General features: G+C 43.3%; 2 protein-coding genes across 2 annotated transcripts; one reads left to right on the top strand and one right to left on the bottom strand.

The window, feature by feature from the left end:
• Nucleotides 1-268: 268 nt before the first annotated feature.
• traip (TRAF-interacting protein) lies at nucleotides 269-6,802 on the bottom strand. Its single transcript, XM_053652752.1, has 16 exons — nucleotides 6,598-6,802; nucleotides 6,274-6,381; nucleotides 6,078-6,135; nucleotides 5,909-5,995; nucleotides 5,628-5,667; nucleotides 5,424-5,551; nucleotides 5,002-5,096; nucleotides 4,782-4,895; nucleotides 2,650-2,737; nucleotides 2,079-2,168; nucleotides 1,875-1,963; nucleotides 1,610-1,765; nucleotides 1,472-1,511; nucleotides 1,249-1,362; nucleotides 1,085-1,135; nucleotides 269-454 (listed from the first exon to the last, which is right to left on the bottom strand). Exons 2-16 carry the CDS (start codon nucleotides 6,369-6,371, stop codon nucleotides 338-340), a joined length of 1,365 nt encoding a protein of 454 aa, XP_053508727.1. The 5' UTR covers nucleotides 6,372-6,381; nucleotides 6,598-6,802; the 3' UTR covers nucleotides 269-337.
• Nucleotides 6,803-7,140: 338 nt separating this feature from the next.
• mon1a (MON1 secretory trafficking family member A) lies at nucleotides 7,141-16,464 on the top strand. Its single transcript, XM_053652751.1, has 6 exons — nucleotides 7,141-7,226; nucleotides 7,821-8,021; nucleotides 8,154-8,570; nucleotides 9,051-9,816; nucleotides 10,660-10,807; nucleotides 11,340-16,464. Exons 2-6 carry the CDS (start codon nucleotides 7,892-7,894, stop codon nucleotides 11,478-11,480), a joined length of 1,602 nt encoding a protein of 533 aa, XP_053508726.1. The 5' UTR covers nucleotides 7,141-7,226; nucleotides 7,821-7,891; the 3' UTR covers nucleotides 11,481-16,464.
• Nucleotides 16,465-16,482: the final 18 nt, after the last annotated feature.

Genomic DNA, 16,482 nt, shown 5'->3' with positions numbered 1-16,482 from the left:
CAACAAAAGAACTGACTGGAAATTGACACACAGTTATAAAAAAGAAAAAAATAAATAGGAATTGTTTGGCGTGTTTTAAAAAAAACCTCCAGTTCATACGAGACGTCAGACAATGAGTCCCATCTCGCTCTTATGTGTGCGTGTATATATGTATATTATATATATATATGTATATTATATATATACACATACATATATATATATATATATATATATATATATATATATATATATATATATATATATATATATATATATATATACATATATACACACACACACCACCCATGTGTTTATTACCCCACATTATTTAGAGACAAACGAGAAAGGTCAGAGGTCACTCCAGGAATCCGTCCAGTGTGGCGAGGTTAGGGGTCAGTTTGCTCGGCGCTGGCCTCGACACTTTCTTCCTCTTTGCCTTCATGACGAGCGGCCGGATCTCAGCCAGCGGAGACTGACGCACTCGGGTCAAGAAAAGCATCGTGAACACCGCTAAACACAATTTAAAAAACATTCCAGAAACTAAACCGTGATGAAAGGCTTTTTCCAATTTATTGCCTTCACACCCCCCCCCCCCCGCCCTTTCTTCTCCTGCTTCACTAACTTTAATTCTTCATAATCTTGCGTCCCTCGTCTTTACTCTTTTCCTGTCTGTTTTTCTCTTTCCTTTTCTTCTTTAACGTTCTAGTTCTCTTTCTTTTCCTGCGCTTTGTCCTCTCACATCCCCTTTCATTTTCTACTTTCCACGTCAGTCTTTCTGTTGCCATCTTTCACCTTCTCCGCTCATTCTACTTCAGTCTTTTTCTTTCATTTTCCCCTTTTTCAAAACTCTTCCTACATTTGTTTTTATTCGCTTCTCTGCCCTTTTCACTTTTAAACCGTTCACTTCCTTTTCTTTTAGTTTCCATCTTACTCTTCGTCTCCCCTCTGTTCTTCCGTTCCCTTTTTTCATCTCCTCGTACTTTTTTTCCTTTGTTTTTAACTGATTTATTCCTGTAACTCACTCATCACTGCTCAACAGCCTTAATATTCGGTCACTCGAGTAACTTGTGTGTGAATCACCGCCGTCTGTGATAAAGGATACGGGCTGGATGAATTTGGTCCTTCCTCCGAGTCCATCGTAGCCCGTTCTTACCTAACACGCACGCACACACGCACACACACACACACACACACACACGTTAAGGTTCTGTATTCATAAAATATTAGCAATTACTTCGTGTGTGTGTGTGTGTGTGTGTGTCTTACAGCTCCAGGTTTGCTGTGCGGGTCGAGCATGCTGCCGAACATCTTCTTCCTGAAAAGCAGAGAGTTCCTGAACATGGGCTCCATGGAAACCTCGTCATCTTTAGGGTGTGAGATCTGTGAAATCACACACACACACACACACACACACACACACACACAAAGTGAGACGTACTGTAGATCTACTGGTCGCTTCGAAGCAATCAGGTTTATTTCTCAGACGTACCTTACTCCCGAACGTGTTCTCGCAGTGTTTGGACGACGTCCTACGGAGCAGAACGCGAAAATCCCAGATTAATCTCCACGCCACTTTAAAAGCGTAAATATATATTTAAGAGGAGACACGTGGAGACGAGACACTCACGCTGCCTGATCCAGGCGCATCTTCTTCGAGGGGACGGCCGCGGGCTTCTTCTCCACCTGCTCAGGTGTGCTGATGTCAAAGGTCATGTTGAGGTCGATGTCCTGGCTGTCTGAGGGCCGGTGCAGGCGTGGGGACTTGAGTTCGATGGGGGCGGGGCTGAAACACGACGAGCACAGGACAGGCAGGTTTAAATCCGTCACTCAGTGGTGCTTTATACGTATAAAGTGTGTGTGTGTGTGTGTGTGTATGAAACCCGAAAGCGAACCTCTCGAACACGAGGCGGCTGATGGCCTCGTTGGTGCGTGTGGGAGTGCTCAGGGTCTTCTGCAGGATCTCCACTTTCTTCTTTAGACTCTACACACACACACACACACACACACACACACACACACACACACACGGTCACTGACGGCACACACTGAACACGTAATGTAATTAACTGGATTAAAAACGGACGTGCGTGTCTCACCGTGATCTCTTTATCCGAGTTGGCGAGGTCATTCTGAAAAGCCTTCATGTCCTCCTTCGCTCGGTTCATCTCTAGCGTGACTTTCTGCAACTGCAACAGATCAACAAATAAACCAACACGCAGTTTTTATTCCTCTTATACCACAGCAAATCTGCCTTTAAAAAAAAATCCTATTAAAGAACGACGACGACACGTGATGTTTTATCCGTTCAGTTACGTTTCATGCCGTCGGACGTCCACGAAACAAGCCGGCTCCTGTTCTCACCCGACACCGGAGACTCCTTTCATAAACGCCACAGGGCGAACTGCACCGTATCAGCGCTTACACGTGCGTTAATACAAACCCGTGTGCTGCAGCTGCGCTACTCTCAGAGCTGCTCAAATCTTCCGACCAATCAGAATCCAGAACTCAACAGCGCTGTGCCAGAGTGATGCCATTTACAGCTCATTAACAGACACTGACATACAGTAGCTAATATCTAATATCTAACACACCAGCTGTTTAAAAAAAACAAACAAACAAACAAAAAAAAGCAAAGTGGAAGTGAGGCGTGGAAGTGGTCAGATGTACCTTGTTATTAGAGCAGAACACTTCCCTCTTCAGCTTCTCGCACATCTCGTTGGAGGTCCGGAGGCAGACTTTCAGACTGTCGTACTCTCTGGAAAGAGAGAAAGAGAAATGCGGAAAAGGAAGAGAGAAAACTCACTCTGAATGCATCAAGTGGGGAAAGAAAAAAACCGGGACGGCGACTAACTCTGGTTAAAGAGGAAGTGGAGTTTTAAACCAGCGCTGCGAACTACACGACGTGTGATAATGGAGTTCAGTGCTCGTTGTGAAGTGCTCGTTGTGAAGTGCTCGTTGTGAAGTGCTCGTTGTGAAGTGCTCGTTGTGAAGAGCTCGTTGTGAAGAGCTCGTTGTGAAGTGTTCGTTGTGAAGTGTTCGTTGTGAAGAGCTCGTTGTGAAGTGTTCGTTGTGAAGAGCTCGTTGTGAAGTGTTCGTTGTGAAGAGCTCGTTGTGAAGTGTTCGTTGTGAAGAGCTCGTTGTGAAGAGCTCGTTGTGAAGAGCTCGTTGTGAAGTGTTCGTTGTGAAGAGCTCGTTGTGAAGAGCTCGTTGTGAAGAGCTCGTTGTGAAGTGCTCGTTGTGAAGTGCTCGTTGTGAAGTGCTCGTTGTGAAGTGCTCGTTGTGAAGTGCTCGTTGTGAAGTGTTCGTTGTGAAGTGTTCGTTGTGAAGAGCTCGTTGTGAAGTGTTCGTTGTGAAGTGTTCGTTGTGAAGAGCTCGTTGTGAAGTGCTCGTTGTGAAGTGCTCGTTGTGAAGTGTTCGTTGTGAAGTGCTCGTTGTGAAGTGCTCGTTGTGAAGTGCTCGTTGTGAAGTGTTCGTTGTGAAGTGTTCGTTGTGAAGTGTTCGTTGTGAAGAGCTCGTTGTGAAGTGTTCGTTGTGAAGTGTTCGTTGTGAAGAGCTCGTTGTGAAGTGTTCGTTGTGAAGTGCTCGTTGTGAAGTGTTCGTTGTGAAGTGCTCGTTGTGAAGAGCTCGTTGTGAAGTGTTCGTTGTGAAGTGTTCGTTGTGAAGTGTTCGTTGTGAAGAGCTCGTTGTGAAGTGTTCGTTGTGAAGTGTTCGTTGTGAAGAGCTCGTTGTGAAGTGTTCGTTGTGAAGAGCTCGTTGTGAAGAGCTCGTTGTGAAGAGCTCGTTGTGAAGTGTTCGTTGTGAAGTGTTCGTTGTGAAGTGCTCGTTGTGAAGTGTTCGTTGTGAAGTGCTCGTTGTGAAGCTCCGCTGCTTCACGTGTCTTGGAATTTCGTTTTTAAGAAATTATTATTTTGGCTAAAATATTGCTTTAAACCTCTCTGTACTGTGGCTGTGGTGTACAGGACAGACCATAATATTATTTATAAACAGACACTTTATTATTAGTATCCATCCATCAATGTATCCATCCACGCACTCATCCATCCATCCACGCACTTATCCATCCATCCAATGTATCCATCCATCCATTCATTCATGTATCCATCCACATATCCAACGTATCCATCCATCCATTCACATATCCATCCATCCATCCACATATCCATCCATCCAATGTATCAATCCAATGTATCCATCCATCCATCTAATGTATCAATCCATCCATTCACATATCCATCCATCCAATGTATCCATCCATCCATCCATTCACATATCCATCCATCCATCCATCCATTCACATATCCATCCATCCAATGTATCCATCCATCCATCCAATGTATTCATCCAATGTATTCATCCATCCATCCATCCATCCATCCATTCATTTATCCATCCACATATCCATCGTATCCATCCATCCATCCATCCACCCAGCCATCCATACATCAATCCACGTATCCATCCATCCATCCTATTTGACAGCACTTCAATATTTTTTTTTATCTTATTAATATATTTTACTATCAGACAGTGCATGTCCATCAGGAGTGAGCAATACGACAAAAAATATCACGTCATGGTACGTGAAAGCATTTCTACAACACGCGATACATGATATGTAGTTTAGCTAAAATTCTGTTGCTAAATTTGTTTTTTTAAGCAATTCTCAGCGATGCTTCCAGAAAACATATATTGCGATACTTGTGAAAAGTGTATGGATATCACATCGCCACGTTGCCCAGCCCTGGAGTAACTAGATCAGCAAAAATGATGATGTGATGTTGAACGGTATGTGACGTTACTTTTTGAGAGAGATGCAGTAGATGGAGAGCTGCTCCACAGCCGACTGTCCCACGCCCATGTCCGAGATCATGGCCTCCACCTCTGCCCTCTGACCCTGCAGTACCATGTCCAGGCTGTATCACACACACACACACACCATTAGAATGTTCATAAACGTGTGTATACGCTCCAGGATTAAGTCCACGCGTCGAAACGTAAACAGAAACACCAAACACGTACCTTTCGTAGGTTTTCATTTTGACCCGCAGCCTCTTGGCCTCCTCTTTAGCTGCCTCGCTTTCTCTCTGCTGACTCTCCAAATACTGCATCTGCTTCTGCAGGGGTTCAGTCGGGACACGTCACACACCTGCGCTAATGCTAACCAGGAAACAAAGCTAGCAGCGCGTTCACGTCACATCGGGACTACAATCGCGGTGATCACCCCACCTCCCCCACGTGGTTGTCAAGGTAACCCATTTCTCATTCAATTACACTAGATTCGGCCATTTTCCCCCCTTCGTCTCATGAGATGTAAATCTCTCTCTGTCTCCCCATCTCTCTTTCATGAGCTCTCTCATTGTCAAGCTCTCTCTATACATCTCTCCATCATCTTTCTCTCGCTCAATCATCTCTCGCTCTCTCACATTCTCTCTCTCTCTTACTCTCAGGGTGGTACAGAGCATCTCCTTCTCTCCGATCTCCCTCCTCACTCTGTCCAGGTCGGCTCTCTGCTTCTCGATCGTCTCCTTCAGAGCCTCGGCCGCTTTCTGTTTGTCTCTCCAGTCTCTCTCTGAAACACACATCAGCAATCCGTAATCAGCCATCAGCGCTGTGCTGAAACACGTCCTGATGAACTACACTCTTACCTTTTTCACATAAAACTACTTTCATTCGGTCCAACTCGTTCTGGAAAAAAAAAAAGCAGAGATTTTGGGGTCAGGGTTCACACGTGTGTGTGTGTGTGTGTGTGTGTGTGAGAGTGAAACAAATACAGAGGACTGGACCAGTGTTTACAAACTCAGGAATTTACACATCATGTGCGTTTTTTATTTTTTTTTTTTTTTTTACATAAAGTGTGAAGCTAATGAAGAACATCAGGACGACTCCAGCTGTGCTGTGGGTAAATGCTCTGTGTGAAAGGTCTCACCTGCAGGCTCTCGGGGTCGGCTGCAGATCCCTCTTCGTCCGGCGCTACATCGAAGAACAGCTTGTTGATGATGTGTCTGGTGCTGACCTGGTGATACCGCACGGAGAACGCGGTCAGAGTGCAAACGCTACGGTATAATGAACTAACACACTAATACACACACACACACCTGCTTCCTGCACTGGGGACAGGTCTTAGTGGGAGCTGACTGGAACCACTGTAGAAGACTTTAACGGAAGAGAGAGAACAAGACAAGACAGACAGACAGATAGATAAGAAAGAAGCATTGGGTTTGTGTCGTAACGTGAGACTTTATGACGATATATCGGTCAGTCCTGGTCCAACGCTCAGGTGTGTTCTCTTACCAGGCGTAGTGGAACGTGTGACCACAGTGGATCGCTGCTACATCTCTGGAATGGTCAAAGTAATCCGAGCAGATGGTGCAGTACGCCCGGATAGGCATGATGGAGCAGCTGTGAGAGGGAGGAAAACAAACAAACAAACACCTGAAGATCAGGGAGGAACAACAGCACTGAAAATCTGAGCATTCTCTCTCTCTCTCACACACACACACACACACACACACACATAGCTAGCTGAGTCTCAGACTAGAACTGAGATAAACATACATTATGCCTTCATTTCCGCCAATCCCGCCCTTTCTTTCATTTAAACATGATTTCTCTTACCCAAAATACTCCTATAAGGACCTGGTTGTACAACTACAACAACAAAAAATCGACTTTATTCAAACTTATTTGTCATATTTCTGTTTTGTTTTAACGGAAAACAAAACCTTCCGCATCGCGCGTTCGGTTCAAACATAAAGGCTCCGCCTCCTGCTTACGCGTCATAAAAACGCGACCATCACCGCATCGCCAGCGCACAAAAAGGGGTACATCTTACTTAAATCGCGGTCATAATTTAACACAGTTTGGTATGCGCTACTAAAGAAACAGCTACACGTTTCCATAGATTTTAATATTGTCCCGGATAAAAGGGTTCCGTAAACTGTTTTCAAGACTCGGTGTCCCATTATGCATTGCGGTTGGATGACCTCTGCGACGCCTTCCTCTCAAACACACCCGTATTCAAACAAGCCCCGCCTTTCTACGTTACGATTGGTTAATACGGTCCGGATTTCTCTAATGTTATTGGCTAATAGGAAAGCTATCCAATCAGAGACCAGTTTGGAGCATGAGGAAGGCGGAAGTGATCTGAATGTGGGTGCGGAGGGGAAAAAAGAAATAAATAAATAATAAGGGCCGTGTGACAGGTAGCGAAACAGAGGGCTAAAATGGACACCGTGTTAATAAAGGTAATATTGCAGAATGTTGTTTTCTAGACGATACAATCTTATTTAAAATGTTTAAATTTACGGAGATAAACATCTACTGTGATGTAGTGTGTTTAGGTTGTTTATTTCCTAGTTAGCTCACTTGGCTAGGCAGCACAATCACTCATGATCCAGTTTTTATTGACATTTTTAGATGATCTAAATTGTATTTGTGATTGTTTTTTAATAGGTACTATCGCTGAAAGTTTGCGCTTTTTAGTTTACTACTTAATTCTTACAATTTTAACTTTTTTTTTTTTTTTTTTTTACCCAACATGTGTAATATTCCACCACTGAACATTGGACTGAATTATGACCTGGATCCATGTGCTGGGACTTTATGTGCTCTAACTCTAACTAACTAAAGAAATAACTAAACTAAACAAAAGAGTCCTAAAATAAAGGTTACCTGCTTTTAGTCATCGTTGAATCTTTTATTTATTTATTTTTGCTGTGAAACACTTGTGATTTTGCATTACATTTCATTCTACACTTTGCAGTCTTATATTTCTGCAATATCTTCTAACTGTGTATTGTTGTTGTTGTTGTTGTTGTTGTTTCTTCTGTCTAATACAGTGATTCTTGATTTTTGGTTCTTTACGCCGTCGGGACAAATCGAGTCTTCTCTCACCGCAACGTTGTCCAGCATGGCGGCCGACGTCCACAGCAAAGGGGTGACGTGGGACACTCCGAACGGAAACCTGGCACCGGTCGAGCATCTTCCCAACAGCAGATCGGAGAGTCCGACTCCGGGGCTGGTGGAAGGGACCGAGCCGGGTGAGACGGCGCTTTGTATGTTCTCGGGAATCTGTCTCGATGGGGATTGATGGAGATATGATCCATGAAAGCATGGACAGGCTTTAGTGGACTGAGTTTTGTAAGCTTTGTGTGTGTTTGTGTGTTCCTCAGGCGCAAGTCAGGAGCGCGCCATGTTCGCCCACACGCAGTCTTTCGAGGACCTGACGGCCGACGTGGAGCTGACGGGAAGCCACCGCTCTGAGGTCGAGGAGGTGGAGGAGGAACAGCAGGGAGGAGTAGAAGGAGGACTAGAAGGAGGAGTAGAAGGAGAAGGAGGAGGAGGTGAAGACGTCGCTGTGGTCGAGCCGAAGCCAGAGGTGCAGGCCGTAGTACGGGAGAAGGAGGAAGACGTGACGAGCGAGACGTGGCGTTCACACAAGAAGCACGTGTTTGTCCTCAGCGAAGCGGGGAAGCCCATTTACACGCGCTACGGCTCTGAGGAGGCGCTCTCCTCCACCATGGGGGTCATGATGGCGCTCGTGTCGTTCGTAGAGGCCGATAAGAACGTCATACTCTCCATTCACGCAGGTCATCGCCATGTTTCGAGTTTTAATAAGGAGAATTAAACACTCAGCAGTATATTGACCCACACCGTGGTTTAAAAAAAAAACACAAAAAAAAAAAAAACATTTTGGTTTTATAGCCATGCAATTGTAGAATTTATTTAAAAAATATCCCTTATAGCTCGGTGAGGATCAGTATAAACAGTATTTATGGGTATGGAGCATCCAGAGCTCTGCTGATATATAGGGATCTAGCAACTGATGACATTTTTACTTCCAGAATGAACTGCATATCATAACTGTAATAAAAACAAAGATATTCCATTTATTAGAGAGTTAATGGAAAGAAAGAAGCCAAAAACATATATTGATTCATATTGAAACTTATAGTTTCAATACTTTTCCATTTTTAGTAAAGTTTAATAAGTTACCTGGATGTAGTTAAACACACTAGTTGTCATTAATGCTGACGGTTCGGTGTTTTTTTTTTTTTGTTCCCCCTCAGACGGTTTCCGCGTGGTGTTCCTGCGTAAGAGTCCGCTGGTGTTGGTGTGTGTGTCTCGCTCGGGTCAGTCGGACGGTGAGCTGTGGAGAGAGCTGCACTATGTCTACTATCAGATCCTGAGCCTGCTCACTCTGCCTCAGCTGCAGCGCGTCTTCCAGCAGCGTCAGAGCTTCGACCTGCGCCGACTGCTGTCCGGATCCGAGCGCGTCACCGCGGGGCTGCTGCGCCTGCTGGAGATGGACGCGGGGCTGATGCTCAACGCCACCATGAGCCTGCCGCTCTGCAGCACCACGCGCAACGTCGTCTGCGCCAGCCTGCAGGCGGCCAGCTCCAAGAACCTCGTCTTCTCCGTCCTGCTCGCCGGGAGCCGACTCGTCGCTCTGATCAGGAAGAAGGAGCAGCACCTCCATCACACCGACCTCCACCTGCTGTCCAACCTCGCCGCCTCGTCCTCGTCGTTCCGACAGGGGGAGGGCTGGACGCCCGTCTGCCTGCCCAAGTTCAACGCCTCCGGGTTCTTCCACGCGCACATCTCGTACCTGGAGCAGGCGTCCGATCTCTGTCTGATCCTGGTCTCCACGGACCGAGAGGACTTCTTTAACCTGTCCGACTGTAAGCAGCGCTTTCTGGAGCGGCTGAAGAAGCGTAACGTCTACCAGGCCCTGCAGGAGGCGCTGCACACGCCCACGTACCCCGTCTCGCAGGTGGGCATCCCCGAGCTCTGGCACTTCGTCTACAAGTCCAAAAGCTCTGGGCTTTACACCAGGTGAGGATGAGCTCGTGTGGTACCATCATACACCATTCATTTATTTGGATAAAATTCTGATTATAACATTCAATAATTAGTTACGTTTTTTATGCGTTACACGTGCGTATGCGTAAAAACTCTTCAATACAGGTAGAAATACATGAACAGACAAACAGAAAGCCAAAAATCAGCTAATAATAATAATAATAATAATAATAATGTTCACGATGTAGTTCTTTTCATTGTGAGTCCAAGACCTTGTAAAGGATTTAAACATAATTTCATGGCACCTTAGTGAAACCATCCACAATAATGAATAATTCAGCGAAATAAAAAAGGTAAGAATTAACATGAGATGAAATGTTAAGTGTAATTCTCTTGTTTAGATTCCTTTCAAAATAAAGTTGTTTTCATCAGTAGAATAAAGATTCAGAAGAAAACCAGGGGTCATTACTTACGTATGTCAAAAACTCCACCAGTATTGATTTGTATTTATAAGCTATATTTATATTTCTAGAAGGGAACCGTACAGAGGAAAATGCTGCATGCCGGCTATTGTAGTTTTGGTCTGAACGGTACTGTGATTATTCTTCTAACAGTTATATTTGCGTGTCAAAACATCGGGTGTGAGAATTACACGTTATAAATAAAACTCACCGCACCTCTGCAGCGCCACACGGGGTATCAGCAGGGGGCGGGGCAGCTTTTACATTTCCGCCCACTCACAATAACCTGTGCTCACACCTGTGTTATAGTGATATTAAATGCTTGTTGTTTTGTGTGTGTGTGTGTGTGTGTGTGTGTGTGTTTTATATATGAAAAAAAAACCTCACCGCTGGTGGTGTGTGTTCTTGCCGTTAGCCCGGAGCTGCCTGTGCCGTATCGCACTGAAGTGGAACAGGAGAGGTTGATGGAGCTGTACCGGTACCTCCACAGTCGCCTGCACCACCCGACACGACCCCTGCGCTCCATCTACCGCTGCACCAACACCGAGAACCTGCTCGGCTGGGTGAGAACACACGCCTCACACACACACACACACACACACACACACACACGCGCCTCACGTTAACACGGGTCGCATTAAAGGCTCGGTGTGTTTTCTTACTATAATCATAATACAATATCATAAATCAGCCTCAGATGCTCCGCCCACAAGATTTGATTAGAACAAGACTTTTTTTTTTTGGTGCCTGGTGGCTTGCATAAGTATTTACCCCTCTTGAAGTTTTCCAAATTTTTTATTTTTTTTGGTAGTGTTAGAACCTTAATTGGAGTTCTGTGTTATGAATTGACACAAGCGCTACAGACCTGTAATAACAATGCCGTGAGTGCTGAATGGAAAGAAGAAGCCACCAGGAGGCCAAGGGTCATTACCTCAGCATGATGCTACCACCACCATGCTTCATGTAGATTCATGACACATAATCCAAATTTCAGTTTCGACAAAATGTGGAAAAGTTTAATTGGAGGTGAAAACTATGATAAACGTTTAGCAGATGTTTTTTTTTTTTTTTCTCCCTCCCCGTCCTCCTCCTCAGTCCACCAGCGGCTTCGAGCTCTACCTCTGCTTCAGTCCTCTGGCCACGAAAGCTCTGGCCATGTCGGCGGTCACCAAACTGCTGAAGTGGATCAGGAAGGAGGAGGACCGTCTCTTTATCCTCAACTCGCTCACGTATTGAGATCCGATTCCTGATCCAGAGGCCAGGATGTCTGACACATCTAGACCACTGACACTGTGCTGGAGCTGCTGTCGGGATCGTACGTGGGGGAGGGACGCACAAGAACCATTTCAAATCCTTCAGCGGTTCAGAGTGAGCTTCGCTGAACAGAGTAACGTGAGCCGTACGAGGCTCGGATTTTTATCACCAAACCTCAGTGACCGTATTTAAAGTAAATAAATAAATAAATAATAATAACAAAATAAACCCCCACAAGAACAGGAGGTAGTCTACACAGTACCTCAAAAAACAACAAAATCCCCGCAAAAAAAAAACAAAAACACTAACATGCCATTCATTAAAGGAGCCGTGTGTAATATTTAGTACTTTGAAACCTCTCATAATATAGGGCTACACTTTAGACTGAAAGAAAGGAAAGGGTTCCTCAAGGGTTCTTGCTTGGTTACAGGTTCTAGACTTTAAAAAAATAAAGGTGCTTTTTAGAGCAGTGCCATAGAAGAACCATTTCGGTTCCCTAGAGAACTTTTCAGTGACGTTTTCTGGCACGTTTATTTTAAGAGTGCAAGTCCTGCCATTTCTTTATCCTTCTTGAACCGTATCAAGGTTCCTTCAGGCTCCCGAGTTTTTTTTTTTTTTTTTAATTGTTTTTGAAAGCTCAAAACTTTGTGGAACTCGTGACTTCTACAGTCTTTTTTCTGCATCAGTGAATTTCTATGTGGAAAGATTTCTGAATGGGATCTGCATAGAGGAGGAAAAAAAAAAAAAAAGGTTCCAGGATTCTTCGATTTGAGAACCCTTAGATTTTCTAAGAGTGTATCTTGGCTAAACCAGGATATCGAGCCATGAAGATACATTTAGTTCGCAGTGAATATGAGCTGTATGCTAGCGGTAGCACTAGTGTAGCTCGTTAGCTAGTCAAGAGACTAAAGACATGTGTTTACAGGTTTGTTTTGTCGCAGGTTTATTTCGCCGAATTGATCCTGGCATTGAAGGGGAAAAGCGTCCGAGCGCAGAATGACGTCATGCTAGGGCGGGGCGATATGACAAAAATATCATATCACGATACTTGAGGATGTTTCTACGGTACACGATGTGTATCACGATATTTAATTTAGCTAACAAACTGTCTGCAAAACAGCAGTAAATTTCACTGAAGCTTAGTTTGCCGATACTTTTCTTTAACGCCTTTTGAAGACAAAAAAAAAAAAAAAAAATGCATCACCATACTAATGATATCTCAGAAAAGTGTATCACGTAATTGTTTATCATTATATCAATATTATTGATATATCGCCCAATCAGCACTGCACTATCAATTTGCACTGGAACTAAGGCTAATCTAGCTAACGAATCATATGGTTTTTTTTTTGGTTTTTAAAAAAAAAAAATCTAATTATCCACTTCAAACCACATCCAGTTCTTTATTAATGTACTGATGTGCTTTAGGAACACACACACACAAAAAACCCTTTTCTCCTCTCCCTAGGCTCCGCCTCTAAAATGCTAAAACGGTTCAATTTTGTAATTCGAAGTTGTAATTTGTAAACACGTGCTTTTGTTTATTTAAAAAAAGCATTATGTAGCTTCAGCTTAGTTTAAAGCAAATCTAATCTAGATGTGTAGTCGTGGCTGACTGACTGTATTTCAGGGAAGTGGGGAAATTGTTGTTATAAATCTGACTTTTCATTAAGCTGCTCCTTTAACTGCCTCGGGCTCTTATCAAACTAAACCCAATATCTCACCTTTTGCCTTTTTTTTTTCTTTTCTTTTCTTTAATATGAAAGACCCGTCACTGTTCTGACCTACACTGACATGTTGAGACGATGTTTCAGAGAGATCTCTCCTTTTCACTCAGCAAATCGACATAATAGATGAAAAAGACTTCTTCATATCGCAGTTTACTAAAATGATTTTTATTTGGTGACGTGAACGACCATGCCACGTTTAAGGCTTGCTCAGAGCTCATTTACATACTGCATATTAATGCACAGTGCAGCGCTGCTTTGAACGATGATCTTTCACTGACGACGTTTACATGGACAGCAGTAATCTAATTACTGACCTTACTCTGAGTAAGGTAATAATGTGATTAAGGTGTTTACACGAGTCGCTTTTAGAACACTCCTGTCATGTTCCCGTTTTACATGTTATAGAACATAATTAGATTAACAGCACACGTCATTACGTCACCGCGCCACGCCGTCCGACGTCCCTCCAGAATCTCACGTATCTACATACAGTTGGTCTTCGTTATGGGACCGTATACAGTTTTGGGTGTTTTTATAAAAAAAAAAAATTTTACGAACGCTTTAAGTGCAATTAATTATTTGTCATGCTGTACGTGCTAATAGACGACTGCTTGAAGCCGTGGGCTGCGTCTCAAACCGCGTACTTATCATCTATATAGTAGCCCAGATACATGTATTTTTCCCCACTACAGGCCTATAGTAGGCAAGTACGCGGTATGGGACGCAGTCGTACTCTCTTGTTCGCCGTAAAATGTTGAGGACTGCCGTGTGTGTACGTGTCCTGTCGCAAAATGCGGTGAAAACTCTCACACGACGTTAATATTGTGATGAAGGTGTTTACATGTCTGTAATACACGTCCATAATGCGACTAAAATAGGAGTACTCCACCTGTCTTAATTCGATTAGAGCTTAATTCGAGTATGACCTTAATTAGATTAAGGCAAGTAAAAATTGCTGTTTACATGGTAGTTTCTTAATCAAAGTATGGTCTTAATCGGGTTAAGAGTGGATTATTGTTGTCCATGTAAACGCACTGACTATTAACCTAAGTAAAGTTGCTGTAAGTGTGCGTTAAAATATTTGAGTTGCTCGTATTAAAGGTGCGTGTTGTAATGTTGAAACGTGTTCCTAGACCTCTAATACACTCACGCTTCTAAAGATACTTAGGAAAATCTGTCGTTTGCGATATTGTCCTGCAACTGAACTGGCTAGTTTCTTTGTTTCAGGGTTGAGTTTATGTTTTTGTTTTTTTTTTGTTTTTTTTTTTCTGGGCTGGAAATTAACTCCGCCCCTCCTCAGCCAGAACAAGGGGCTCGGGCTCTTTTAAAAAAAATAAATAAAAAAAATAAAATAAATAAAAACTTCCTGCCCCTTTAAATGAACATTCCCTCACAAACTTGTGATATTAGGATCCTTCGATTATGGTTTAACGACCAGCAAACACTGACGAGCGCTAATCTGTATGCTAGCATGAAAATGTTAGGTGATATGATGGTTTTTTTTTGATGTTGAGGTTATTCAGTTTAATTTCCCGGACATGATTAAAATCTTAAAATAACTTGCTGTCAGGGGAATTCCGGACCTTAGCCGATATTTTGACGTGCAAATATCTGATGTAGATAAATGGTAAATGGCACACTTGTATAGCGCTTTTATACAAAGCGCTTTACACTGTGTCTCATTCACCCATTCACACACACACACCAATGGTAGCAGAGCTGCCATGCAAGGTGCTAACTTGCCATCGGGAGCAACTTGGGGTTCAGTGTCTTGCCCAAGGACACTTCGGCATGTGGAGTCATGTGGGCCGGGAATCAAACCACCAACCCTACGATTAGTGGACAACCTGCTCTACCAACTGAGCCACAGCCACCCCACACGTGCGATTATAAAAATACGATTCGAACCAGCTGGATTAGCATAAGCTGTGTAACGTAATTAACGCAGTCGTTTAAAGATTTTAAGCGATTTTAAAGAATCTGAGCGCATAAAATTGGGCGTCCTTTAATGGACTAGCTAAGACCTTAACGCTAAACCGTCCTTAAATAACATTCCTGTTAATATTTATTTTATTCGTCCTTAATTTACACGAAACGTGATTAGAAGCCTGCAGAGATTAAAAAAAAATAAAAAATTAGGTTGAAGTAGCGTTGCGTAAACGTTCTGCAATAAACCTGTTTAAAATTCGGTTTGAGCAAATCCATGCACCGTTTCGATGATGATGATGATAATAATAATCATTTTTTATTTTCGTGTGTTTGTCTGCCAATAACCATAAAACGTTAACAGGTGGTGTTGGCATTTATTTGCAGTCGAGCTTCCGTAAAATAAGTGTATTTCCTCGTGTACCCGATCACAGCAAACATTAAGTCATTCGCTACCGTCTACGATATATCAGTATTGCGATAACGGCTAGCAGTCGATGTATTGCGCGTACTCAGGTAGCCGTCATGAATTTCATCTTATTACAGGAAGTGACCTCCAGTCTCTGTATCAGGCACACACACACACACACACACACACACGGGTTAAACTGGGAGTGCTGACCAAGAGACTTACAAATGTGTTGCGTTTTTCTGTTCTTTCCTGTCTGCTGTGTTTAATACGACGTGCAAAGCATTCCTTCATGAGATTTCCTCGTGCAGTAGACAGCAGAAGTTTTGTCGTGTAGCGGTGCAATACGACGCTTTAAACCCGTACAGCTAGGTGGAACTCGGACTTTGCAGCTCTGTAATGTTGTCTTGTATATAAATTAACCAAATCAATAAAGTCTTATTTAAATATACATTTTGATTTTGTTTTTGTATCAGTCACTGTGTCTCCAGGACTCTGTGTATGAGGGAGAGCTTACATAGAGCACGTGATTTTACTTCATTAATATCGACGGTGATTGTTGTAATGGGTTGGAAAAGTATAAGTCGGAGTTTTGTGAAGAGCTGTTGTGCTTTAACCTCTTAACGTCTGAATACGTGCAACAGGTTCCTCGACAGGTTCCTCGACCGTGCCTGACGTTACTGTAGAAAAGAGGACAGCCTGGACAGTAATAACTGCCATCTAAGTGTGCTTATATACAGTATAATATTACTATAACCTGCTTTTCACAGGTTTTTGTGTGGCCTTGAAATAAACATATATAAATATACAGTGCTGTGAAAAAGTATTTCCTGCTTTCTTCTGTGTTTGTGTGGATCTCACTAAATTGTTTCAGAAATTAAAGCAAAATCTAAGATGGTGGGGGGGGAGAAGAAGAAGC

Source organism: Ictalurus furcatus, chromosome 21, assembly GCF_023375685.1.
Source record: "Ictalurus furcatus strain D&B chromosome 21, Billie_1.0, whole genome shotgun sequence".
Classification (NCBI taxonomy): Eukaryota; Metazoa; Chordata; class Actinopteri; order Siluriformes; family Ictaluridae; genus Ictalurus; species Ictalurus furcatus.
The sequence above is the reverse complement of the archived record's forward strand: the minus strand, read 5'-3'. Positions and strand labels throughout refer to the sequence as shown.

Excerpts from the sequence above, each read along its gene's own strand:
- mon1a (XM_053652751.1), top strand. The coding sequence starts at position 7,892 with ATGGCGGCCGACGTCCACAGCAAAGGGGTGACGTGGGACACTCCGAAC. Across the intron at positions 8,022-8,153 it reads GGTGGAAGGGACCGAGCCGG|GCGCAAGTCAGGAGCGCGCC; the intron begins GTGAGACGGCGC and ends TGTGTTCCTCAG. Across the intron at positions 8,571-9,050 it reads CATACTCTCCATTCACGCAG|ACGGTTTCCGCGTGGTGTTC; the intron begins GTCATCGCCATG and ends GTTCCCCCTCAG.
- traip (XM_053652752.1), bottom strand. The coding sequence starts at position 6,371 with ATGCCTATCCGGGCGTACTGCACCATCTGCTCGGATTACTTTGACCAT. Across the intron at positions 5,996-6,077 it reads GTCCCCAGTGCAGGAAGCAG|GTCAGCACCAGACACATCAT; the intron begins GTGTGTGTGTGT and ends CGGTATCACCAG. Across the intron at positions 1,363-1,471 it reads AGAACACGTTCGGGAGTAAG|ATCTCACACCCTAAAGATGA; the intron begins GTACGTCTGAGA and ends GTGATTTCACAG.